General features: G+C 38.5%; 1 protein-coding gene across 18 annotated transcripts in view; it reads right to left on the reverse strand.

Moving 5' to 3' along the window:
* dlg2 (discs, large homolog 2 (Drosophila)) overlaps nucleotides 1-16785 on the reverse strand; it is a 277019-nt gene that overhangs the window by 248505 nt on the left and 11729 nt on the right. For 17 of the 18 annotated variants that reach the window (XM_053515546.1, XM_053515556.1, XM_053515568.1 and 14 more), the window contains exon 3: nucleotides 2931-3088. In XM_053515546.1, coding sequence (XP_053371521.1) covers nucleotides 2931-3088 — 158 coding nt within the window. Of the gene's footprint in view, nucleotides 1-2930; nucleotides 3089-5829; nucleotides 5878-16785 lie in introns of those variants that run through there. The other variant, XM_053515549.1, reaches the window with a different exon arrangement.

A 16785-nucleotide genomic window follows, 5' to 3' on the forward strand; every position in this document is an offset into this window, starting at 1 on the left:
TGATGACCAGTGTTGGGAGACGTTAATTTTTAAAGTAACTATATACATTACAAAATTATTGTCTTTCAAAAGTAATTGCTTACATTACAGCATTACTTTCTGATAAAAGTAACTAGTTAGAGTACTTTTCCATTGCAGAAAATGAAAACTCCTTGTGTTTGTGATTCCTCATGCATGTTATTTTAGTCAAGACCTTTATAATTATTCTGCCATCATCACTCAGCGAAGTTGGCCCATAATCTGTTAACTACAAATACCCCTATCTCACCTACGCGGTGACCGTAAGTACGGTTCATCATGATTCACTGCGAGTTTTGGCGCTGTGATTAGGTTTCCATCTGTCCTCGCATAGTCAAACAGCATAGGTGAGATAGAGGTATAACAGAGGGGGGCGGGTTATCGGGGGCGGGGCTTGTAGGATGACTTTCACACACACACACACACACACACAAACGAATTGGGAATGACTGTTGTCTGGCTCATGGATTACATAAATTGTCTGAATAACGGATTATATTTTTGAAAATATAACTTAATAACTGAGTACTTAAATGGCGGACCTAACACATTAGATTACTCGTTACATCAAAAAAGTAATTCAGGGACCTTGTAACGCGTTACACTCAACACTGGTGATGACAATCCATGTGAGCTGGCGTGACGGGCTGAACATGTGTGTGTACAATACCTGACAGGTTAATCAGTGTGACTTTTTTCGAGTCAAAAATTAATAAGATTCATCAGCAATTGCTTGCTAGTCATTTTACAATCCCAGTTTCTTAGTCTCACAAATGACTATACACTCTACTTTTAATTATTTTATCCTACCATCTTCAGCAGAGATATGTGATTACATACAAAGATCTAAATCTTCCACCTGTCAGCTAGACCCAATGCCTATTTGCTTAGTTAAAGCCTGTATACCGTCACTGTCCTCATTATTCACAAAAATTATTCATTTCTCCCTTGCTACCGGGTATGTACCTTTCTCTATGAAAACCGCTGTCATCACTCCCATTCTCAAGAAATTAGGGGCTCATCCATTAAATTTTGAAAATTATAGTCCAATTTCTAACTTGCCATTCATTACTAAAATATTGGAAAAGTGTGTCAAAGCTTAAATCCATTAACACCTTTCCAGGAATGCATTATATGAACATTTCCATTCTGGTTTTCGCTCTCATTATAGCACAGGGGCGGCCTTGGTAAAAATAACTAATGACTTGTTAGTAGCAGCTGATTCTGGTCTTCTGACTATACTTGTCCTACTGGATCTTAGTGCAGCATTTGACACTATCTTGCACAAGATACTTTTGGCCAGGTTAGCAGCTATAGGAATCACAGCCCCCCCCCCCCTGTCCTGGCTTAGATCTTACCTTACCGGTCGTAATCAATATGTCTAAATAAAAAATTGTAAATCAAGATCACTTATAGTTACCTCCGGAGTTCCTCAGGGATCTGTTTTGGGGCCACTTTTATTTATGATTTACTTACTTCCCCTTGGTTTTAGTTTTATGAAATGCGGTATTAATTTTCACTGCTATGCCGATGACACACAATTATATTTATCTTCTAAATCTTCTAGTTCTTCTCCTTTACCTGTCTTGAATGAATGTTTATCTGAAATTAAAGCTTGGCTCTCAGGTAATTTTCTTAAACTTAATAGTGACAAAACCGAAGTTTTACTAGTAGGTACTAAATCAACTTTGGCTAAATCTGATTGTCTTTCTTAAGTTATTGACGATACTGAAACTTACCCATCTTAACAGGTCAGAAGTCTGGGTGTCATTCTGGACAGCACACTCTCTTTTGAAGCTCATGTTAATAACATTACACATGCCGCATATTTTCATTTGCGTAATACTACCCGTCTTCGTCCTTCTCTTACTAAGAGCAGTACAGCAGTTTTAATTCATGCGCTGGTCACTTCACGAATTGATTACTGTAATGCTCTTCTTTCTGGTCTTCCAACGAAACTTCTCCGCAAACTTCAACTGGTCCAAAATTCAGCGGCTCGCGTCTTGTCTAGGACTACTCTACGCGAGCACATCACTCCAATTCTAAAGCAATTACACTGGCTCCCAGTTAAGTACCGTATTGATTTTAAAATTTTGCTTCTTACATTTAAGGCTCTACATAGTTTGGCTCCTTTATCTCACTGATCTTCTAAATATTTACACTCCTTCTCGTTCACTTAGATCGATGCACTCAGCTTCTCTCGTGCCGCCGCTCATTTGTTTAAGTACAATGGGAGCGAGAACTTTTAGTTTTGTGGCACCTTGGTTGTGGAACTCGTTTCCCCAACATACGGAACAGTGACAGTCTTCATATTTTTAAATCCTGTCTTAAAACTTTTTTTTTTTACTCAGGCTTACGTGTGAATTGCAGATCTGTTTTTTATTTTGATGTGTGATGGATGTATTTGTGTTGTAAATTTTATAATGTGATTTTTATATTGTTACTATTTTCTTGGATGTTTTGCTGTAAGGTGTCCTTGGGTGTTCAGAAAGGCGGCTTTAAATAAAATGCATTATTATTATTATTATTATTATTATATTATCCTGAAAACATCGTGTTTATTTTCCTGACTGAGTAACTCAGTAATGTTTTTTTTTTTATTTCAGCAAAAACTCCTGTAGCTTTAAATAACACACATATAGTTTTTTTGCTGAAACTAGATGTCCTGACCTTACTTTAAATACATTCACCGTCCACTGATTTAGAAAAAAAAAAAATCACCGACAGGCTTCACCTGCAGTGGGAGACAGCTGTGTCGTATTTTTCTGCCTCACTGGGAGTGCTTTCACACTCACGCAAGAGGAGCAGCAGTCGCTTGGAACAGTTTCGACAAAAGAATCCTCTTTATGCATATGTATGCAATTTGCTGCTTAAGATCAACGTGTGTGTATCTGTTTGTGTGTTTTCCTCACCTCCAGCTGTATGCGAGCAGGCCGTGGGCGTGCGTTCGGGAAGCCGGGGCTGGTGGACGAGTTTTCGCACTGCTCTGCCATGTGCTTCACCTCCTCCAGTTTCTGCTCACAGCTCTTCTGAGAGTTCAACAGGGTCACCTCGTAAAACTCCTGAATATCTAAGACAGAGATTACGCCATAGACAGAGACTCCTTGTTACTTCTTGCTTCTGTTTTTACATTGCACAATTACAAATATATATATATATATATATATATATATATATATATATATATATATATATATAATATGATATCCCCCTCACCAGCAACAAACCAAATAAAATGAACTGAATAATTTGAAAAAAAAAGAGAGTTATTAAATAATAAAGAGGGCAAGAGAGAGAGAGACAAAACTGTTTCTTTTCACTCCACTTTGCCATTATCGTAGCTCTGCTCTCGAATTAAGCCTCAGAATAATCCCCTCGCTGCCAAAACGACAAATGAAATGCATTAGAGTCAGTTCATTAGATTGATGCGTTAGTGCCCCAAAAAAAGGGCTGTGTTAGAAAAGCAAAGAGACCTACAGACTGGAGATTTAAGCACAGCGCGATAAGCTGATTAATGTGAGCTCTTCTGACAGATGTGTGATTAGAAATGCATTGAAAGCAAGTTGAGTCACATGCATCTAATAAATGACAATAAAAATCAGGAAATACAATCTGTACTAAAACATACATCCATAGAACTGACACGTGTTTGACGTAGATTGTTCCAGTATCTTACAGTTCACTCTATACAGTACACTATATTTACATTGACAAGGGTGAACGCCTTATCCAGAGCAACTTACATAAGGGCTTTGAAGTTTCCATCATTAAATCATAAAATACCATAATTAAATATAGCCTTACACCGGTTCAATCCTTACATTCGACTAAAAGATACCTGGTATAGCGCATATATTCTTCCATGAAGTTAATGATTCAGCACAAACCTTCTAGGTTTTAGTAATATATTGGACAGTTCTTAATTCAACAATATCCTTAGTTGTTTTCTTTGCTTGATGCAGCTAATAATTTGACCTGTCTAAAACACAGTCACATCTTGTCTTGATAGGTCTTCTGACACGGTTGTTACTTTCACTGCATCAGTTAGGGTTAAAAAACATTTGTGTCAGCTGAGACAAATTAATCACTGCAGTAATAATCTAATGAAAGGCAAATACATATTTGCTTATGTAAATCCAAATGCCTTTTTTTTTTTTTTTCAAGCACTGATACCTGCACAAGGGTGTAGTATTGTTAGCACTGGGTCAGGGTCAAGGGTTCGAGTCCCGCCTTTGGGTCTGTGTGAACGGAGTTTGCACTTTCTCCCTATGCATGGTGGGTTTACTCAGCGTACGCCAGTTTCTTCCTAGAGTCCAAAGACATGCAGAGTACGCTTACTGGCATTTCCAAATTGTCCATAGTGTGTGTGAGTGAGTGCGTGCGTGCATGCGTGCTTGTGCCCTATGATGGACTGCCACACCGTCCACGGTGTCCCATGAGACCCCGAGGCTCCAGACCACCTGCAGATCTCCTGATTATAAGGAGGAAAAACTAAATGTGCTTCTTCAGTCTGCTTTTTATCCCCTGTATATTTAACACCAGTGTAACGCATAAAAGTGAGAACTTTGCTTGTACTGTATATATATTGGCATGCCTGCAAATTCTAAACTGTTTAGGTTTTTTTTTTTTGGCTTGGTTTCACTATTATCATGTCCTAGATGTTGATTTTATCTTTGTTAAAAAAAAAAAAAACAATAAAAACACAAGGCGCAGAATAAGTAGTTATGATCACTATATACCAAGACATACCAAGAGTTACATCATTTCTCCTTAAGCTTGATAAATAACAACATCTTTCCCTCACTTTATTAAGTTAGATCAGGACAACTACCATCCTATCCTGCCTCTGTAACCCATCTCCAACTTCAATTATTTTTTGAAAATAAAATTTTCAGCAGATCTCAGCGAAGCAAACAGATGTGCGTGTCAGCAAGTCACAGGCGTTCACATGCACCATCGACCGTAAAATGAGACAGTAACGTTAAGCCACAGTGCATGTTGGGGAAAAGTCAGACACCAAGCCATAAATCTATAACTTTAAACTTTCTTATGGCGGAAGGGGAAAAGTCAGACAAATGACAGCTGGATGCTCAGAAACTGACTATTCCCCTGGGTCACATGACGAAATTGCCCTGAGCCTCGCATCGAACCTTTAAAATGCCAAGATGCACAAATAGGTTATAAGTTCAAACAAATCTGAATGATTATGAGACATTAAAACAAGCTGAACCCAAGTCTGCTATTAGGAATGCATAAGGGCCTTGTTTGCTCTGATTAGTGTAAAGCTGCTCGGAGGTCAGAACCTTATTGCAGCTGCGGTGGAACAAAGCGGCTATTCTCCTTTTAACAATATAAGCATCTCTGCAGTAGGGGAGGGCGAGATCAAGAAAGAGTGTGTTCATTTGCATTTAAATACAGCCTAATGATATCTAACGGCTTTTACCCAGAACTGGCCAGCTGGTCAGAAAAACCCCAGCACGCAGGACGCGCTTCACATAACGACAATGAATAGCAAAACCGACGGAAAAACATTTACATTCTTACTTACAGACTTACTTTAGGAAAACAAAAAACTCAAAACAACATTTAGATTTAGATTTAAGAACACAATTCATGCAAATCCCTACTCTCGGAGAGACATAGAGGAAACTTCAGCTACTAGAAAAAAAGCATGTAAGTAGAATGTTTTTATCAAACAGGGAACGACGGCGAGTTCTAGTGCAATTAAAAAAGTTTAATCATTTATGATTAAACTCGCAAGATTCCTCCTGCATACAATTTAAAATATGCAAATAATTTTACTGAACTTACAAGTGCAGAGAAACTCCGCTGGTCGCTATGGACATGTAGAGGGGAAGGTGCTCACTGAAGCAGTGCGATGCTGTGTATGTGTGTGTGTGTGTGTGTGTATAAACTAGAAGCCTGTGAACAGCCTGTTTAATCCTCCTAGAGGCCTCTCTACAAATCAGACAATGACCCTACATAGCAGTACAAACACACACACACACACACACACACACACATCTTCAATTCTGAAGCTCCACCTGCTACTGTGTATGATTAAAATCCTATAACCCCCTTGTTCACCTCTTTGAAGATAAACATGATGCAAATGAAAAACTAAAGGCTGGACTCTTCCGTTTAAAATCCATAAGTACACTTTAATTCAGGACTTTTTTTTAGGACCCTTTCCCATGAGTGTTTGCAAAACTACAGGATTACACAGTTAGCTGTGCATGTATTGAGCTGTCAGTGGATTGAAAGCATGTTTAAGTCGCTGTGTTGAAATCTGACAGAATCAATCAAACCAGCCTTTATGCAACCCTGCACTGATCCGTCTAACCAGTCCTGCATTAATTACTGATTATAACTGTAACTGAGGCTGCGTGTATAAAGAGCTGACACCCTTTACAGAGTTAGACAAGCTGTAGCCTTGCTCAGTGTTGCATCACATAGCGAAATAAGACGCAATAAATCCTTTTTAAGGATCCATGGACTGACTATTTAAAAAAAAAAAAAAAAGGTCAAAGACCACGGGTTTTAGATTAGAACGAATTCAGAACGAAATCATCAGGGTGTAGCCGCAGAGTGTACTGTAAGTATCCCAAAGGCAGGACTTTTGTGTCCTGCTTACTGAACATGTCTCAAGCCAGGACAGATGAGCAGTCCAAGGAACTGAAAAAAAGTTAAATACAAAGGATCATTACATAAAAAAAAACTGCAGTAAATTCATTAAACTTCCCGATTTCACTGACAAGCAACTATTTTTAATAAGCTGCAACTTATGCAACACATAAAACTTAGCAATAACTTTAAAAGTTTTTTTTTTTCAATACATTCAGTGCATTGTGCTAAAAGGTCATGCAGTTTGGATTCTTTGGACGTGCACATTAGAGGAAACACAGATATTAAACAGATTAAAATATAACCAGCTGAGGCTGAGACTACCCAGGACAAGGAACGGTAAGTCCTGCTGGAGTCCCTGCTTACTCTCTGCACAAATTATATGCTGACCTTAGCCATTATTATTGTAAAGGCCTTTTCTGTTATATTAAATGTATAAAGTTTTATAGTATACATAACTTTTAGTACACAGATATACAATAGAAGGAAATGAATTATGGTAATATAATATGGTGTCATCCAAATGAGGATGGGTCCCCTGTTGCATCTAGTTTCTCTCAAAGTTTCTTCCAATTGTCCTCACAGGTAGTTGTCCCTTGCCACCATCATCCTCGGCTTGCTCATCTGGGACAAACTGATAATTATAATTTTTGAGTTTTTTTTGTCAGGCGGCATTGTGTTGTAGTTAGCATTGTCTCCTTACACTCCCAGGGTCTGAGTTTGATTCCTGGGTTTGTGTGCATGGAATTTTGATGTTTTCTCCCTGTGCTTGGTTGGTTTCCTCCAGGTACTCCGGTTTCCTCCCACAGTCTAAAATCATGCAGATTAGGCTAATTGGTATTCCAAAATTGCCCGTAGTGTGTGTGTGTACCCTGCTATGGATTTGCACCTCGTCCAGGGTGTACCACGTCTAGTGTTCTTAGTCCCCTGGGATTGGCTGCAGGCCAATATATAAATACATAAATACATAATTTGCTCCTATTATACAGCATGCTGTATAATAGCACACCCCCTGTATGTTGCAAATCAAACATAAATAAAATAAAAATGTATTTAAAAAAAAAAAGTCTATACACATCAGCTATACCACTTATTGTGTACAGGGTCTCAGAGGCCTGAAGCCAGTCCTGGTGGTATGGGGGGCACGAGGCAGCGTACTCGCAATAAACGGGGTGCCAATCCATCGCAGGGCACAAGCACACACACACACACACTACAGGAGGACATGTACGCATCACGCATACAGACCTAAAGTGGAATCGAACCCTTGATCCTGGAGGTGCAAGGCCACGGTGCTTTTTTCTAACCTATATCTGTAATTATTTTAAATGTAGTTAGCGGTAACTAAGAGGCTCCAGGGTGATCTTAGCTCTTCAGTATAATCATTACCACTATTTGGGAACCCTAGAGATGTGTTTTTTAATAGCTGAAACGTGGGAATGAGTGATTGTGGGTCAGTTCCCTAGTTAGGACATACAGTTTGATGATACTGAAAGATTCCACCTTTCTTAAAAGGTTGGAGGGCTTCCACTTTTCTAAAGGTGGGAAACTTACATGATCTTCAGCATGTGGTGTTTTGATGTCTAAACCACAACAATGATGTGCAGCAGTGCTACAAAACTGACTGCGGAGCCACAGAGCATTGATTGTACTGCAGTCCTACATTTCCCAAGATATAGCGTGTGTGTGTGTGTGTGTGTGTGTGTGTGTATAGCTTAAATCATTGTGTACATATCTCAGCACGCTATTTAAGGATTCAGGTATTGTTTCCCTTCAGAAATGCTGAACCAACCATGCAATGAGTGCAGCTTAATGTTACCCTAGTTAGTCTATTTGCTAAATAACAGATTAATTGGCTGAAGTTCTTAGTATGATAAGTTCGGCCTTCCTTGCTCAGCTATGAATTTGGATAACTAACTTATAATTATAGTTACTTGTGCGAGAGGGCTTGTTCAATGTGTCTTTTTTTGTTTGTTTGTATTTACCCAATTTGGTCACTTGCCAATTTCCACACATTACCTTATCCATCAAACCATTCTTTTTTACCAAAAAGTAGACATGGATAGGGTGAAATTTGTATTCTTTCCACTATAAATGCATGCCAAGTTTCTGTCTCTGTTCATTCTCTTTTCACAACCAAAGAGTTGTTTTGGTTACAGGACACACACTATGTGGTTGGAGTGGAAGAATTTGGGTGGACTTTGCGGTGAGTGCTGAGATCAACACCGCTGAACACCAGGGATGCTCTGGACAGGGTTTTCAGGGCCAATCACTGAAGCCTGATCAGAGAATCAGAATCATCCAATACTGACCTGATTACTGATGTGTGGGGAGTTATTGGGATCGTCCATTTTAAGTCCTCTATTTATTGCGTACTGCTATTTACAGTAGTAAACAATAATTATTCGAAACCGTAGTGCACAAATATAAATAAGATCTAAGAAAGTATCATGAATGTTGTATCAAAACCTTTAATTAATGAATGTAACATATGCAACATATTTTATATTATGAAAAAACTTTTTAAAGAAACTGAATCCAATCGACTAAAGAACAAATATTTTCCATTCCTTAACTATAATCAAGGGGCACTCACAAAGGCTAACATGCTTATCTAAAATGCGACTGTCCAACTGTACTCAATTATTATTATTACGTGCAGCACGTGGAACAAAGTTATGTCTATGAATAACAAATTAAAACTCTACACCAAATGTTTTGAAATAAACGTAGACGTCAGTCACTTTGATTTTTTGCGCGCCAATCATGGTTACTCATAATAAGGAACGAGGGCAGATATTTCTTTATAAATGTCACAATTCCTGCATGTTGAAGAGACAGTCTATTCCCCTCATGCACTGCCACATGCATGGAGTGGTAAGGTAAACCCCGACTGCTTCGGGCCAGAGCTGGGAACGGCTTTTTATTTCTTTTTTTCATTATTACTTTTGTGATAATAGTTTTTATCCTTTTTACTCTCTGCAGAGTAAGCCTCAAGCTATAGGGCTTCTGCTATACAGTGGTTTGAAAAACTATTTGCCCCCTTCCTGATTTCTTATTCTTTTGCATGTTTGTCACACAAAATGTTTCTGATCATCAAACACATTTAACTATTAGTTAAAGATAACATAATTGAACCCAAAATGTAGTTTTTAAATGATGGTTTTTATTATTTAGGGAGAAAAAAAATCCAAACCTACATGGCCCTTATAATCAAAATATAATCTTTTAATGAAAGTAATAATCCCAGACAGTTTATGTTGAAAGACAACCGATCAATAAAAATAAGTTTGATTATCGGCGATTCCAATCGGCGAATCGGAAAGGTGATCAATCGGAGCAACCTTTACTGAATACCTTTAAGATGAACTGGAACGCTGACCGAGCCCCGAGTCCTTCCTTAAGCAACATCAGTGCCTGAACTCACTAGCACTCTTGTGGCTGATCCCCACAGCTCAAAAATCTAGCAGAAAGCCTTCCCCGATGAGTGCAGGTTACAGTAGGAGGGGTAATAGATCTGGAATGGGATATTTAATACGCATATATGAGTATTAGGGATGAGATGACAATGTTTTTTTTTCCCCAGTAGCCACTGTCAGCATATTAATGCTAAAAAGCCTTTTTTTTCCCTCTCTACTGCATAAAAACTCTGTGCTCTCAAGGTTACTGTTCCTGGGTTGTGTGTTTAAGGGATATTTATCAACCTTTTTTACATTATAAATATGAATGAGAACATGTGTTCAACTAAAACAAAGACTGCACAGGTCACTGAAAGAGAGTTTATCTGCTGTTTCCAAGGCAACCACAACTTAGACCTGTAAAAAAAAAAAAAATTACAGATGAACAGCATAATATTTCTCTCTTTCTCACATAGGCTGAAGTTCAGCTTTTCTGCCGTTATGTAACAAGTGGGTGGGTGGGCTCGCAACATTAATCTCAGCTCCTTTCCAACAAGAGAATATTCCAGTGTGGGCTGGAGCCCACCAAACACACACACACACACACACACACACACACACACACACACACACACACACACACATACTGTATATACATGCACAATAATACACAACTCTAAAACACTGATGAAGCATTCCATCACATGTGTTACAACTTCTCTGTGTAGCAGAGATTAACAACAACAACAACAAAAAAAGAGTATGTACATGTACTCAGGCAGGAAGGTACCTGATATTTAACAACAGTGTGGAAAACCGACATCTATCAAAGGATTTTCTTGCATTTATAGAGCAGGTTTTTCAATCAGGCCTGATTACAGATCAGAAAATCACTTAAATAGTACCTGTTCTGACTACGTCAATTGTGCTAAAAGATCTTAAAAAGAAACACAATCTAAAGAAATTGCAAAACAGATGAGAGACAAGTAATTGACGTGTATCAGTCTGAAAAGAGATACCGAGCCATTTCTAAGACTTTGGGACTCCAGGAACCCATAAACCATGGTGAGAGCCATCAACCACAAATGAAGAAAACTCGGATCAGTGCTGAATCTTCCCAGGAGTAGTCGGCCTACCAAAATTACTCCGAAAGCAAACAGATGACTCATCCTGGAGCTCATGAAAGAAACTAGAACAACATTTAAAGAACTGCAGGCCTCTCTTGCTTCAGTTAAGGTCAGTGTGCATGACTCAACAATAAGAAAGAGACTGGTGGGTGAAAAAAAAGGGCATCCATTGGCGAGATCCAAGGCAAAAGCCACTGTGGACCAAAAAAAACCACAAATACACTTCTCACAATTGCCAAAAAAAAACAAAAACATCTTGATTATCCCCAAGCCTATTGAGACAAAAGTTGGACTTTTTGGAAGATGTCCCATTACATTTGCTGTAAAACGAACACAGTGTTTCATAAAAAGAACATCATCCCAACATGAAACATGGTGGTGGTAGTGTGATGGTCTGGAGATGAATATGGAAAAAAAAATTGCAAATATTTTTCACAGCACTGTATACACACACACCCAAACACACACACACACCCACACACACACACACACACACACACTGTACAAAAGTTTCTTTTTATCAACTGACAAAATGCAAAGTGATTTAAAAGAAGAAAAATATCAATAAAAGCAATATAAAACACAGTCATATTGTAGTTATACTGCATCAGCAAGGTCTCTACCAGGCACCAATTTCAAAGAAGACTTTGGTTTCAATATGTGCTGTTCAAGCTATTTTCATTAAGCACAGAGAAACGGGCAATGTTGAGGAGCGTAGACACCGAGGCCGGCCCAAGAAACTTAATGCAGCATGTGAAAGACACATCATGCTTACTTCCCTACAACATCAGAAGACTTCCAGCAATGCCATCAGTAAAGAACTGGTGGAAATCAGTGGGACCCAGGTAAACCCGTCTACTGTCTGGAGAAGTCTGGCCAAAAGTTGCCCTCATGGAAGAATCGCAGGCCAAAAGCCACATGTACCTGACTGATTGAATGACTCAACAAGGCGTGAAAACATAGGAAGTGTGGTGCAAAAAAAATGGCAGCAGGTGCTCTGGACTGATGAGTCAAACTCTGAAATATTTGGCTGTAGCAGGAGGCAGGTGGTTTGTTATATATTTTATAAATAATATATGGAACAGCATCACTGATTGAACTTTTGCTCATAACATGTTAAAAAAACACACACACACACAAACTTACACAATGTTTTACTTTACATTTTGTCACGTTACAAAAACAAACATAAATGTATTTAATCTGGATTCTTTGTGATAAACCAACACAAAGTGGCAACATACAGTAATTATAAAGTGGGAGGAAAATTATAAACATTTCACCAATATGTCAACTGACTGATACATTAACTACATCAATAATTCTGCATTTAGATGTATTATTCCACACGGCTGTTAATTTTTGGAATCAAACTGGTCAGAACTCCACAGCCGATACCCTGGGAAACATACTTGGCTCCCCCTCAATCTCCCACTGAAGTAGTCCTTTGCAACGGCATGGTCACATTCATTCCTTTAACTAGAAAGTCACATATTAAAAACAGTCGATTCTGATTCACCCGTCCTAGCTGGAAATCACCTGAACCCTTTCTTGTGCCAGAGCCTGTCATGTTACATTATTGTGCGGGTTGGACTCTACACAACAGCACCACTAGCACCAAAACCAGCACTAAACAATCCCTGTAGCCGCTGCCCCAGATGTGCTGTGTTACTTTAAACAACATTGCTCGCTGAGCATCAACGACATACCCATGCGTCCTGATGACAACGTTGCTGGGGAACAGTCCCCCAGACTTCCACCATCTGCCCTAACATTTTCAGAGCATCAGGATCAGATCCCACCATGGTTGTCACTCTGTGCCAAGGAGTATGTACACGCAAAGATTTTACTCTTCGATTATGGCACCCATTGGGGGTGACATGACCTGCATGTGAAAATGATTCCTCATGCTTCCGGAACAACAAATTAAAACCCCAGAAGAAGAAAAAATGCATTGATGTGATAACATACAAGTAATTTATACTGCCTTTTTTATTATTTATTAGGAAAATCATTTATTTTGAGAAATGGGTAGAGCTCGCCGTGAGTGGGCCTCACCGTTGTGTTCTCTGTGGACTTCTGCATGTTTACCCTTAATGACTGAGGACTTTATTTAGTTCTTTGTTTTTAAACCATCTCACAAAAATCATGCCAGCAGATAGACTGGTGACACTAAAATAGTCTTTACATTTAAACAAGTGTGGGAATATGTATGTGTGTGATGCCCTGCAATGTACCGGCACCCCATGTATGGAGTATTTCCACCTGATGCCCAGTGTGACCAGAATAAAATAAATGATTAATACTCTGACCAGGATAGAATGAAGGAATTATTTCAAGCAAAGAAATACTTATTATTTCTAGGTTTGAATACTTTTGGATTTAACTGTATGATTGCAATAGTCAAGCCAAACTGGACAAGTCTTATCATGAAGAAATCTATACATTTAAAATAGACATAAAGACAGGAAGTGACTTTGTTGCAGGTCGACAAACTTTACACATTCACTTCAAATCTAAAGCTAAAAAAAAAGTCCATGTTTCCATGGCGACCAGCTGAGAATTAGCTTCAAGCCTTGCGGCAGGTATGCATGTTGAGCGCTGCTGTAGGAACGGATATTCATCAAGGCCAAAACACTGAATCATAAAACAGAAGGAGGGCAGACCGTCTGGATTTCTGATGATACTTTAAGTCGGGAGATGAGATAAAAAACAGAAGAAGAAGAAAAAAAAACACCAGTGTAGTGGCAGGCCACCAGCTCCATCAAAGGTGCATCATAATATGGATCAGGACTTATTTAGACCTCTGGAAAAGAGCTTTAAAGAAGGAACAATTATAATACAAGAAAAAAACTTTCTGACTGAATCCACAAAACACTATAGTGCCCTCTGGTGGTGCACGCTGTACAGTCTTGGGAACCAAAGTGAGATCACTCAGTACCACAGGTGGTGGAAGGTTAGCCGAAATATCACCAGCTACTATTACTAATGTAGTGCAATCTGTGTTTTTGAGGATTTCTACTAAATAATTCAAAAAGTAACTGTGAATGAAAACAACCCGAAAAATCTCATCTCTTACAGTATGTGGTTAACAGCAAGCTCATGGCAACAAAGAATTTTAACAAAGGTATGGGAGAAGGATTTATAAGCAAGCACAAATACAGGGAAACTAGATTGTAAATGCATTACTATAAAAATATATATATATATTTTTTCAAAGTTCATTCATTTTGTGTGAAACAGAATAAATGAAAATAAAATATAAAATATTAAATTATAGCAACAGTCACCACTTTATCCTGTGCACAGGGTCACGAGGAGGCTGGAGGCTGAAGGCTTAGGGCACACTCACACACTACGGATAATTTGGGAACGCCACTTAGCCTAATCTGCATGTCTTTGGACTGTGGGAGGAAACCAGAGTACCCGGAGGAAACCTCCCAAGCACAAGTAAACTCCGTGCACACAGACCACAAGGCGGGAATCGGACCCCTGACAACATATCACTAAGATGCCCGCTGCATCATATACAATATTTAAAAAATGTATGCCACTCTAGGTATATTATATTTTATGTTTGCTTACTTAATTACCAGGAAGAGTGCAGAAGAGTGCAGTTAAACTTACATGACAGTATTCCCTTTCATAGCCACAAGGTGGCAACATTTTCCTGTCTAAAGTAACCACAAAGTAGATCGTGACTCAATTAATTAATGACAAACTCAGAGGAGGTCAGCATTTTGCACGTGTTAATGCTCTGGAGTCAAAGGCTTTGGAGAGGAAACAGTGCAGCACATTTCTATTTGCAGGTCAGCATGTACAGAACCTCCTACAGCAGAACAGTAAACCTGAACACTGATTCACTGAGCATAGTGTCGAAAACGTTTATACAGTAGGGAACGGTACATCTGACTCCACACAGTCTGTGACTTAAAACCACTCATCTGTGCCCTGACCACTGACCTGTGATTTTAAACCAATTCTGTTCACTTTTATTTGTATAGTTGAACAGTGGACACTGTCACAAAGCAGCTCTACAGAAAACATATAAAAATTATTTAAAAGGTCGATCCTTAATGCACAAGCCTGACATGAAGGTGGAAAGGAACTCGGAAATGACAAGAGGAAGAAACACAGCAGGGAGCCTAACATAGTTATATAATGCAATAAAGTTGTAACAATGTTGCAGTAAAGTTGTTTTTGAACGTTAAATGACTTCAATAAAAATTACGTTGAGATAACAACTAACACATGAGTATGCAAATACAACTTCACGACAATGAAAAATTAACCTAAAATTTTTTTTTTTTTTCAGCGGAGCACAAACAAAATTAAAATGAAACTTTTAATAATAATCGCCTGTAAATAGCCATAAAAAGTGCTGGAAAAGCTCTGAGTGTAAGCTTGGCCACAATCACTGGACTGCTGCTTAATTAGAAGATCAGGTCGATCTGGTCTAAGATCCTTAACTTTTTTTCTTTCTTCCTCCGATCGCCTTGCGAATGGGTATTTTAGCAAAGAAATCACAGAATTTCCTCTCATATTTAGCTGTCTTCCACGTCAATCTCTAATCAATACATTAACTAACTTTCTGCTGACGGTTAATAAGACTCGTTAAGAATGGTCCAATCACATGAGCCCAAATTTTTTAAAACAATATTGATTTGATAAGAAACAAAAGTGGGAGGGTTCGGGGCGCACAGTGCTGCGTCCTCAAGGATGATTTAATAAAATCCAATTAGAGCTCAGCCTCAAATCACTTGCTTTTCAAAAATGTACAAGCCTACATAGAAACTCTTTTGTGCGGCGACTGGGGACATGAACACAGATGACCGTAAAACAGTTTAGATTTTTTTTATTGTAAATAAATTATATTAAGAAATACAGAGCGGAATATTGTGACTAAATGATTATTTCATTATTAAAATAAATAATTATTATGTTAAATAAGTACATGTTAAAGTAGCATTCTTCACTGCCTAACTTTATTGACCGTCCACCACTGGAACATTTAATATGAAACATTATTTATTTGACCAATATCCGACCACATACAGGGTCCGTTAAGTTTCTAACAGAATTCCCATCAGAGACTGGGATAGACACAACAACTTTTCCACAAATACAGATTGTGTATCTCATGTCATGCATGTTGTAATGTTACCTTTCTGTTTCATTTTCTTTTGCGAATAGTACTTCCAAATTTCATCTTTTAAATAACTGTTCTGTAATACGATGTCTGCTCAGCGTCCAAACTGCATCCAATCCGGTTTCACAGAACACAGGAATGATCTTAGACGTTAAGCAGGGTTTTATTTTCTGCTTTGACTGACTTCCAATTTAATAAAAAAAAATACTATTTTTTGTCATTTTTTTGTGGGGCTCATATGAACACACACTTTCTGGTATCAACAGCAAGTACCCTACTGGTCCAGTGGTAAACACTCAGTGCTCTCGCCCCAGCAACTGGAGACTGAATCTTGCTCAGGCCTTCGGTTTGGTATTAATAATGTTTTGTATTTATTTTATGAAACAGTGTGTTAAGGACATTCGTTCAGCAATATCCTGCGGGCCAACTTCAGGTCGCTACAAGGTTTTGACAGTCCAATATTCCTTCT

This window comes from Clarias gariepinus, chromosome 17 (assembly GCF_024256425.1).
Source record: "Clarias gariepinus isolate MV-2021 ecotype Netherlands chromosome 17, CGAR_prim_01v2, whole genome shotgun sequence".
NCBI lineage: Eukaryota > Metazoa > Chordata > Actinopteri > Siluriformes > Clariidae > Clarias > Clarias gariepinus.